Source organism: Ammospiza nelsoni, chromosome 2, assembly GCF_027579445.1.
Source record: "Ammospiza nelsoni isolate bAmmNel1 chromosome 2, bAmmNel1.pri, whole genome shotgun sequence".
Lineage (NCBI taxonomy): Eukaryota > Metazoa > Chordata > Aves > Passeriformes > Passerellidae > Ammospiza > Ammospiza nelsoni.
Genome location: NC_080634.1, coordinates 29,957,821 through 29,969,159, shown reverse-complemented (window position 1 = coordinate 29,969,159; position 11,339 = coordinate 29,957,821). Strand labels below are relative to the sequence as shown.

At 47.4% G+C, this 11,339-nt stretch overlaps 1 protein-coding gene across 1 annotated transcript in view; it reads left to right on the top strand.

Annotated features, from left to right (window-relative positions):
* The first annotated feature begins 499 nt into the window (after positions 1 to 499).
* TBX15 (T-box transcription factor 15) overlaps positions 500 to 11,339 on the top strand; it is an 89,508-nt gene continuing 78,668 nt past the window's right edge. Inside the window, exon 1 of the mRNA XM_059466142.1 lies at positions 500 to 898. Coding sequence (XP_059322125.1) covers positions 697 to 898 — 202 coding nt within the window. The 5' untranslated portion in view covers positions 500 to 696. The remainder of the gene's footprint in view (positions 899 to 11,339) is intronic.

Below are 11,339 nucleotides of genomic sequence, written 5' to 3'. Positions count from 1 at the left end.
GCCGCTGGGCGGTAAAGCACCTCTCGGGTGCTTTGCGTGGGGATTGGCCCGCAGCGGCGTTTGGGCAGCCTGGGTGCGGCGCAGAGAAGTGCGGGAGTTGTTACCTCTCTGTGTTTAGAGTTATGGGTTTCCTACTGGCTCCGCGTTCTTCAAACAGTTAATTCTCCCGGCCGGTGTTCCAGGACTCAGATGGCCAAAATTCCTCTCCCTCAAGCCCGAGTCTCCCTCCCTCCCTATTGGGTCGCAGCTTTTGGGTCTCTCCCGAGCTCTCCCTCCTATTGGCCGGGGACATTTTTTTTTTTTTTTTTTTTTCCTGACAGGCGCACGCAGCCTGGCTAACTCTTGGAGAAAAAAAAAATCCCAGAAGTTTGGATCAATCAGAGAGAGACAGAAGGAAAGGGGAGAAGAAAAAAAAAAAAAAAAAAAAAAAAAAAAAAAAAAAAGAAATCCAGCCTGCTGCAGCCCCTCTGAGCAAGTGCTGGGACCTGGGCTGAGCACACCCTCCTGGCTCTGCCTGCGGAGTATCTGCAGCCTCATGTAGTGCCTTCAGGAGACTGAGGGCTGGTTCTTCTGGGGGTGCAGCTGGGAAGGGGTGGGGGGGGAGACAGAGGCGAGAGGCTCTGCCTCTGGTCCCCGAGCTGTGCGCTCCCAGCCGCTGGTCGCTCCTGTGCCCACGGGTCTGGGCTGGGGGATAAGATGAGTGAGAGGCGAAGATCGGCGGTGGCCCTCAGCTCCCGAGCTCACGCTTTCTCGGTAGAAGCCTTGATCGGGACAAATAAAAAGAGGAAACTGCGAGACTGGGAGGACAAGGGGCTGGATTTGTCCATGGAAAGCCTCAGCCCCAATGGCCAGCTGGGGGACAATGAAGACCCGACTCAGTGCCTGGACCTCAACCCTGGTTAGTGCGACTCCTTTCTCTTCGGGACCCCCCCGCTCCTGCCCCGCTCCCTCCCAGCTTCCAGCTTCTCGCCCTGAGTCCTGTCGGGAGCTGCCCGCCGGGCAGCGCGTCCCGGAAAACATCCGAGGTTGGGAGTGCAGGAAAAAAGAAGCGGGAATTTTGCGGAGATTTCTTTTTTTTTTTTTTTTTTTTTTCCGTGTTGTTTTTGTGGGGTGTTTTGTTGTTTGTTTGGTTGGTTTTTTCCTTTCAGTTTACGGGAACTTTCTCTTACTCGCTGTGTCTCTTTCCCCCCCACATAGCTCCGTGATCTCCCGCGAGGGACGGCGCGTCCCCTCTGCTTCCTTTTTAACCCTCTCTCCTTCCACTCCCGGCGTGCCTGCCGATCGCGATAGTCCTTCCCGGGTGTCTCGGGACACGCGTTTCGTTTTGCCCCAGTTTCCCGAGCCCCAAGCTGGAGTTGCCGGGTGGGCCGGGGGCAAAGGAGCGGGGTGCGAGTTGCACCCCTCTCCTCTTTTCCGAGTCACCGCCGCGTACTCCCCGCGGAAACAGTGACGCCCTAAGCCGAGGTTTCGGTGTAGGAGGAGGATGTGGGCATCCGGGATCAGCGCTGCTCCGGGGCGAGGGTCGCCGGCTCTTCGGAGCGATGGAGACACGCTGTGTGCTGCCGCAGCCCGGGATCCTTCTCCGGGACTGGACCCGCTGTGTGCTGCCGCAGCCCGGGATCCTTCTCCGGGACCGGACCCGCTGGGTTCCCGCCGGCGCGGCCTCGCTCCGCTCCCGGCACGGAGCGCACAAGCCGCGGCGGAAGCGCGGGGGACACGGTGGGGTCCCTTCGCTCTCCGGAGGGAAACGCTCCCGGCAGGGAAAAGGAGCTCGGCGGGTAAGGGGCACTGAGAGCAGTCCAGCCCCGCTCCCGAGCCTGGCTCCTCCCGGGAGCCGCGCCGGGCCCGCGGCCCCAGGGCCGGCGGGACGGGATTAGGGGACAGCGAGCACAACACTTCCCTCCCGGTGTCCGGGTGTACTTTGAACTTTAAACTCTCGTTTGCTTGTTTTTATTTAAAAGGAATCCAGTAGCTCGCAGCTCTCATTTGGCTCAAGCCAAACCCTAGGTCTCCTCCTGTCCCCCCGGCCGCTCCTCTCCGGCCTAAAGCGAGGGCTCCGCAAACGCAGCCGCGGATCCGCGGCGATCCCGAGGGTGAAAATCGCGCCGGGCCTCGCTCCCCGAGCTGTCCCCGCGTCCTTCTCGCCGTCCCCAGTCCCCGTTCCCCAGGGCCTTAACAAGGGACGGAGGGAGCGGCCCCGCTCTCACAGCTGTAGTGTGGGGAGAAAGAGAATTTTAGGTGATTTCTCTTTGCTTTTAGTTCTCAGATGGGACAAAAAGGTCAAGCGGTTTCTTTGCGCAGCCCTAAGAAAAAGGGCAGAAATGTCCTCCAGTCCTGCCAAGTCCATTCCGCTGCATTTGGAGCACCTTTTAAATTTCGTTTATATTTATTTCGCGTGACATTCCCTGAGCTATCAATTAGCATAAGCTGCCCAAAACTAAGAGTAAAAAAAACCTAAACCAATAAAACAAAAACAAAAGGAGGAGAAAAAAAAAAGAAATAATTTTAGATCGAGGTACCAAAAATATTTGCTGTAAAAAATAATATTTAAAGTGTTTTTGAAGGGAGCTAAAGACCATGAAGACCTCGCCCCTCTACGCCCTCAAGGAACCGCATTTCAATTTGCTTTTAACAGCAGCAGCCTTTCTCGGTGCGAGTCCTAAGGAGAAGTAAGCAATATTTGCTGCTAGGGTCGTCTCTCTCAGCGGAGGGACGGGCATAAAGGAGAGGGGACAGCAGCGATCAACCAGTCAAAAAATAGGCTACGGCTTCAGAGGCTTCCCCGTTCAAAGGAATAATTACGTGATCGTAGACAAAAAACCGCTTTCTAATAACAGACAGTATCTGTGCATCAGTCTTATTTTTTTCTTTTTGTCCCCCCTTTTTAAACAGTTTTTCTTTTTTTTAAGAACAGTTTTTCATAATATTTTAGCCTCAATGGGTTATGTTTTAATACAGTCTCAAAGTTTAATTTGCTTATTTCTCAGTGAATTCGAATTGGAAAATTGGAAAACTCTCCATGCACGAGATTGGAGAGCGGGAGAGAATGGCTGCTAGTGCCTGAAACCTCAGAAAGTAAACGTGATGTTTTTCATAAAGCAAAGGAAATCAAGAACAGTTTGAGAAATCATTTTTAGGAGGTTGATAGACTTTAAATAAAGTCCGCGACTGTAATTTGCACAGTCACTTCATTAAACCTAATTCCTCCGCGGTGTACTTTTGCTGCTGGGTGAAAATTGATTAGCGGCTCTATAATGACCACCAAATTCCATCTTTACAAGACCTAATTAAGAACAAACTTTACACCTAACGTATTTTAAACTTGCCAAATCTCCAGCGATATAGAAAAAAAGAAATTAGAAAAGGGAATTTTTATAGCGTCCCAAAGGTTCAGCGCTCAAAGCCGCTGCCCCGAGCAGGGACGGGCCGTTCCCTCTGCTGCGCTGCTGCTGGGACGGGGGTGCTTGCGGGGAGGCCGCAAGTCGTACAGGGGCGCTGGGAAATTATGTCCTGATTTTCGTGGGATCACCTAAATCGGTCTAACCCCATTTATCGATCTTTTCGCCTGAATTGCCTCTATTTCAGCGCGGCAGGGTCTGAAAACTATTTCGTGTGGGGAGCTAAACGCGGCCACAAGTAGAGCAAGGCTTTGCTCTCCTTTTCCCAGATATTTTGCGTGCTAAGGGCGCGTATGAGGATTTCTCTCCCAGGCGCGGGACGCGTCTCCTGGCAGGGGTGAGGGGGAGGCGGCGGAGCGGCCCCGCTCCAGCCCCCGAGTGGGTGCGGGTCTGCGCTGGATGTGCACAAACCGCAGGGCCTGGCAGGCAGCGCTGCTCGTTTCCCCGTGTTGGCGGAATCCCTGACCCCTGACGGGCCATCTTACAGCCGCGCCCAAACCCTTCGGCGACGATATTGGCGAGACCGAGTCTCCCGAGAGTCCTGCCCTCCCTCCGGGGCCGCATCCTCCCGGGAGAAGCGAGGTGGCAGCCTGGGAGGTGCCGGGTCGGGCTGTGGCGTGGGCAGAGGTGAGGAAAGCAAGCCGAAAAATCCCCCAGGTTTGTAAGGAACATCACCCGAGCATCCGAGTTATTTATTTATGTCTCAGCCACGAATTTTGTCGCCAGAGTTAATGTGCTTTTTTTACGAGACTCATTTAAAAGGGGGATAAACCTGGATTTTAATCATGTGCGGGTTCAACCACGAAGTTGTGAAAAGGAATTCGGGATTTCAGCGGCTCTCACCTTCTCTTTCCCATCCCGTGCCCTCGGGAGCGCCGGGCCGGGGCAGGCAGAGCTCGCCGGGGGCTCCGGGAAGCCTCTCCCGCTGCTCCGCCGCCCACGGCCGCGCTCCCGCATCCTCCCCCGGCACTCTGCTCCGGCCGCCGACAGGCCGAAGGAGGAGGAGGAGGAGGAGGAGAAGGAGGGTGGCGGGACGCCCCTCCGTCCCCTTGGCAGGTTCGGTTTCAGAGGGCAGCAAAACAATGGGCTCGGATGTCTTGTGGGTATTTATAGATTTAACCTGAGCAGCGGAAAGGTCACGGGGGCCCCAGGCGTTGCCTCCCTTGATGAATATATTGTTTACCGTCCTTTAGGGCCGTGGCATTCGTCCGCCCGTCTCTTCGCCACCCCATGGGCGCAGGGACAGACCGAGACAGAGACGAGCGCGCTCCTTTCCTTTTCGAAAGTTTAAGACTTTTAAAAATTTTTTTTTTGGAGAGCGTGGGTGGGAACATGTTTCCGTGGACGTGTTTGCCTTCACAAGAATACGGCTGCTCCTTCGGGCGGTCAGGGTCTCTTCACGGCGAGACGAGCACAGGCGCTTCAGAGGCAGAACAAAACGGTGCGGCAGCTAAACATAGACTTTTTCGGCTTTGGGACCGTCCTTTTCCTCGCGAAGAAACACACAAGCCATTTTGTAAACGAATTTTTTCTGCCAGTGAAGTCTTTGTAGCACACGTCCATCCCACCGGTATTTTTGGTTGCATATATTAAAAGAGCACCTACCGGTTAAAAAACTCCAAAATCACCCGAAAACAAATAAACAACCCCAAACAACAAATTAAACAAAGGAAAGCAAGACATTTTAGAGAGTTTAGTTACTCGTTCCTTGTGTTTAACTGAGTCTACACTGGCGAACTATTGCGAGCCTCTGCAAAGACAGAAAAAACACGGAGCACATTTTAAGACCCACAATGTCTTTATTACATGTGCTTATCCGTAAGATTAAGATGCGGGAGTTTGACAAAGCCTTCAGTGGCTGACAAGAGTAAAACCTTCAGCTCTTTTAGCGCGGCGTGTTGCTTTCCTGCGTCTCCCGGGAGGTTGCATCCACGTCCATCCCAATCCCGCTCCGCCGCGGGGCTCCTGCTCCTCCTTGCCCGCGGGCAAACTCTCTCCGACGGCGGGAGTGCAGGAGCCACACAGCCCGCCCACCCTCCGGAGAGGTAAAGAGATTTTAAGAGCAGGAGAAAATGCCATTGACCCTTCTACTTCCTTTTTAAATTTTTAAAAATTTTTTTAAATACCCTTGCTTCTGAATGCTTATATTGATGAAGTGCGTTCCTCGAGCAGTGGCTGTTAAACCCGTGAAGAGGGAGTGCCTCAGTTCGGTTTCTCACTTCAGCTTTTGTTTGAGTGCTCGGTGGATGGGGCTAGGATTTCAAGAGCTGGCAGAGCAATTTTTCCCGTTTCTTTCCCTAGGTAGAGCACATTGGCATACATCGTCCTTTGCATGTTCCTTGAGGCTCGTAGACGAGCAATGCTCTGTGGCAACCAGTTGTAAGACAAGAGAGTGTCAGCTTTGCCTTGCCTTGGCACTGGGCGTTATTGATGAGAAGTCTTTCTAACGAATTTGTGTGTGACTGGGGTTGTATGAATTCATTCCACCTGTTGGATTATTATTTTGCCTCTTTAAGACGGATACGGAGCTCAGTTCCGTTGCTCCCTTGTGTACACGATGGAAGGAAATGCAAAAATCTGCCCCTCCTAATACCTCTGTTCCCCCGTACCCCAGCAGCAGAGTTAATACTCTCATCTTCCCCCAAGGAGACAATTGCAGGAGGCAGATGGAGTTGTCCAGATGAGAGCCAGGGGAGCCGAGCCCTGTGGGGGCTCGGGAAAGCGCTGTCTCAGTCAAGTTCATACACCTCTGACCTCGGAGCCTGAGGAGACAGAGAGTGAGAAGGATTTGTTCCTGTGGTAATATATGCCTTACTGAACTGGGGAGCTCCTGCTGCTGGGTCTGTGAAACTCCTCCTGCAGAGAGGCGAATTACTCACACTGTACTAAGAGGGCAGGTAATAGAATAATAGAGGCAAACCTTAAAGAGCAGCAGAGCGCTGGGAAAAAGGTGGTGTGTCCAGCAATTTCTTTCTTTCTTTTATATGTATTTTAAAGCTGCAGCATTTTTTACGCAGGTTTATCCTATCTGCTGGTAAGGGGAAAGTTGCTGTTTCAAAAGATGTTTCTTGTCTTCGACAAGAACTTTGGGAAAATCCAAAAAGCGTCTGTTACAAGCAAAAGTCAAGTAATTCCTTACGAACCATCAATCACTTCTCCCTCCTCCCATTTGGGACCAAGCACTTATATCAAATATCAGCCCAGCTAGCCTCTCCTCAGGCAGAAGTGTCCTGCTTTATCCGTATCTGTCTTTAAGGAAAACTGATGCTTTTCTCAGATGGAAAAGCTGAAAGATGCCTTCCAAGAGCACTGCATTCAGGAAAGAGCATTTCCATTGTTTTACAGCACAGTCGGTGCCATTTGAGTCACTTCTATTCACGCAGATAGCTGTTCCTTCTGTTCCTTTTGTAATCTGTTGGATTCCTGAATCAGTCTTTGCTTGAAGTCTTAGGTCTTCAAAGACCAACATTTCTTTTTTTTTTTCAGAGTTTCTTTTTTCTGCCTTCTGGTCTAGATTAATAAGGTTAAAATAGTTTAAATAATGCACTAAAACCAGTCTGAGAGTACTGAACAAAATCCCTGAATATATTGAGACACGATCAAATGGCATTTACATTGTCCTTTTTTGTAAAATAAGTAAAATCCATTCAGGTGTGATTTAAATCACCCCAAGTGTCCATATTGAGATCTATAGTTTACCCTGGTGATGCAAAATAAAATTCAGAGAAAGAAACTTTAATTTTCTAAACTTGACAATGTTCCAGAGATCAAAAGTTTCCCAGAGAGGCTGAACATGCTAATGCCCATTGATGGAGTTTCGGGATTTTGTGCTAATTCTTAGCTCTCTGATATCATCTTAAACAGTGCAATTAGTTGGCAGTAATGGGATGGGACCTTCTGTTAAAATCCTGGCAGAAAAGGCATCGTGGGTATACAGACATGTGGGCAGTGTCTGTCAGCCCGGGAGCTGTGTGGCTCCTTTGGGAAGAGCAGCCATGGGCACCTGGGTGCAGGGAAAATGCAGGCAAGTGGGATCTTCCCAGTTCTCCAGTTCCTGATCCTGTCCAGAGCAGCTCTGCATAGCAGGACGTTGAAAGATTTTGCTTCCATAGCCTTTAACTCGAACTACAGTTTCCTCAGATAGAGGGTACTGTGCAGCAATGCTGAGCCTTTTTTTCCAGAGGGAAAAAACCCCAAAGGTGCACCTTTCTGCTGCCTATTTCCAGTATTGTTGAAAATAGGACATGACTGCAACTTTTACACCTGTGAAACATCTGCTGTCTCAAAATACAACTCCCTTGCATTTCCTGTGTTAAAAGCTGTAGTGTGCTCTGGTGAGAAGTGCTAGGGAGAGATAACATCGTGCTATGGCAAAATTAAATTGAAATATCTTTGCAAGCACATTGAGAATTTTTGAAACCGAGAAGAAATGTGTGCCAATTGAAATTCTAGTAGCAATTTGCATCCTGGGGGCATCTTTTAATTGCACATTCTTCAAGGTCAGAAAACAATGAATCAGTAAATCAATCCCACAAGTGATAAAAGCACTTGTTACAGTAATATTTACAATAATATTTCCATATACCCTTTGCCTAATTGAGCTATTGATCTGAAGTGTTGTGGCGATGGTGAGAGGATGGTCTGAGTCAGGCCCCTGTGGCTCTCCACTGTTTGCTGAGTGTGTGCAAGTGCAGCTGTCAGAGGGGAGGGATCACCTCACGAGTGGCTTGGGGCAGCACACGCTGATTCACAGCAACAGAGGCTGTCTGAGGAGGATTTTCATTTTGGAGGAAAAAAAAAGTGAAGATGGTGAGGATTCACTTAGATTTAGTTTCGTAACATCTTTAAAAAATTTTGTTTTATGGAGAATCAGGAAAACTTTGGGTTTGGCCTGTCTTTAAGTATTTATTTTTGTATCATCAAACTACCTAATGATTTTAAGTTGTGCAACCATTTTAGAAATAGATCCCAAGCCTCCTTGTTTTGATTAATTAAAAAGTAGTTTTAAAATAGGTCACAGAATGAATTAACAAATAAAGAATAAGGCATTTTTATTGATATAATACTCAAACCAAGCATTTGGACGCTCAAAACTGCTTCCCATTTTTTCTTTTTCTAGAAGCCAAAGGTCTTTGGCAAATTCTGCAGGATTTAATGAAATTTTAATTTCTTCTAAGCTGGATTTTCTTGGTTGATTATAAAATTAAGAAAGGAGTTCAGCTGCATGATAGAACTCAGTGCCTGTCATAGTGATGGCTTCACTTCACTGCCACTGCACCTGTTCATTCTTCTCAAAGCTTTTGCTTTTTGGGAAAGAAATCTTCCAGTATTGTTAAATGGACATTTCCAACTATGTCCACATGTGTAGCTCTTGGAAAGGAGCTTGGGAAGAAATTATTGCAAACCACCTTTGAAAGAATCAATTTAGAGTTTCTAAAGAGTACTTAACCAACTGGTTAAAAGCTGACACAAATCATATTAATAATCAGCACATTTATATGAATGCAGCCACAGCAAAAATTGTTTTAAAATCAGTGGGCCAGGGCACACAGAATAGTTATGAATGACCTACAGTTCTTTGAATTCACTCAGGGGCTGGATGCACTCTTGGCTAACACTGACATTTTTCCATGACCAATGAATTAACAAACCCGAGCTTCAGCTTTTAGGAGCTTCAGGAAAGAGAGAACTCCCTGATCAGAAATCTCCCCCAAAACCAGGGAGAAAATTTAAGACATTGAAGTGTCTTTGCTTTTAATAAGAGTGAAGAACTGTGCATCATAGACTTCTTAAGAAGCTGCTCTAGTAATAGCAATATCCCTAAGTAAGATATCAGAAGTGCTGCTTTCTTATGATGCCAGCATCAGTGTGGATGCCTATGCAGAGAAAATACGAGAGCGTGTTGTAACATTTAGAAATGTTGGTTGCATATGATGTGTAGGGAGGCTTTAAAAATAGGTTCTTCTTGGTTTACCCCTGAAATGCCTGTAGATCAGTTCTGTAAGGCTAAATTTAGTGAGGAAGAAGGAAGCTTGGGACTAGATGGAGATTCACAGATAGATTTTTTGTTTTTCACCTAATCGCCACACTGGATTTTCCTCAATCCTGCTCTAAGGATCCTATTGAAAGGTCAATTATTAAATGCTCATAGGTGCTATTGTAAACACATTTAATGACTTTTACAAGAATTACTTTCTTTGTTGAAGAAATTATCCTGATTCTGCCCTGTCAGCACCCTCTTTCAGCTTTGCACTTTGCGCAGAAAAAATGGAAATGAATTTTAATTGTGCTTTAGGCAGCCTGTCTCACCAGGGTGAAAAAACAGTGGAAGCAGAACTTACACCAGAACTTACACCCTCTCAGACTTAATGGAAACATTCCAACTGGCTTTCTTAAAAGCAAACTTCAACCTTCAGGTTGTGCTGGACTCTGCTGCTGCATTAATTTGTAATTAAATGCCACGCAGGAATTGGGACTGGCAATACCAAATCTTTAGCTGATGCATCCTAGCATGAAGGCTGTGTGGAAGCAGTGCTAAAGGAGGGCCCGATTCTTTGACATGCCAAGTATCTGCACTTCAAAGGATTATATGGTGCTGATTTTCAAGGGTGCAACTTCTGTGACCTTATTTTCAGTGGTGTTAAGAATGTGTAATTGCCATGGAGATCTTAACCTCTCCCTTGGTTTCTGCTCTGAGACACCCTAAACAGGCTGTGATAGCAGAAAGTAGGCTACTCCTCAGTGCAACAGCTGGGATTGAAATAATTTGGGGGGGATTCCTTTTTCTTCTTCTTCAATACCATGTAGGAGTTTAATAGTCATGAGTGAGCTTAATACCTTGGTGATCATTTTATGCTATAGCTGGATCATGTTTGCTCTTCAGATTCAGTGCAAATGCTTGATAGCATGAAAACAATCAGGTTGGATCTTCTGCAGGTTTCTGGATTGTGACTGTCTTTGCAATTTCTAAGTACTCCTGCCATAGAGTTGTGTAATACAAGAATACAGTGCTCCACACAAGGCAACAGGGCTGTTATTTTTTTGCTTCATAAAGCTTAATCTTTTTATGTCAGAAGATTGCAGCAAGCTATGAAAATACAGAATTCAGTCCATGGCTGTGGGTGCTTAATGGTTTTTATTTTGCTCTGGAATTTAAAAGATAAATAGAAGATTTATTATCATAGGATTTAGGGGTTTCCTGTGCCAAGCTCTTTGGAGCAAATAAAAAAAAAAGTTTTCATTTACCATCAAACAAGCCTAGCAAAGTCTCTATGTGCCTAGTGGCAAGGCAGTCACATTATTCACTCCAGGGCTTGGAGTGTTACCACATAAACTGCAACATCACAGTGCTGCTACGCAGGTCCTGCAAACGCTGCCTCATTAGAGACTCCCTGGATTATTCTGTACAGTGCAATTCTGTGTGCTCCATCACTCAGGAAATTGTGCCTGAGCTGGGGAAAGGGAGGGCAGCTGTGGAAGTGCCTAGCAGTGTGCTGTTACAGAAATGGACAATAATTAATAGCTTTTGTGAAAATATAGCCATAAAATGCAACTTCAAGACAAAAATAAAAAAAAAACCACCTCAGTCTGCTTCTTAGAATGAAAGATTCAATAGTGAATTGGCTGGTTATTAAGAGCATTTGCTCAAGTTACATTAAGGTGCTGAGCATCATTCATCCAGGGTAATGCTGGAATAATTGATGTAGAAGAAAATGAAAAGAGGTTGGATTGAGTACATACAGGGCACATAAGAAAGCAATCCAGTGTGGTCACAGACTGCCATAGAAAAGCAGTTCAGCCCCAAAGGGGGAATGAAAATGTCTGGGGCATTTTTTGTCTCTATTCTGTTGCAGTGCCAGATGCCCTGCTCCTGGTTGTGCTCTCAGACACCTGGAGCTCTGGAATGTCCACAGGCTTCTGTAGGTGCTGGCTTGTCCTTGG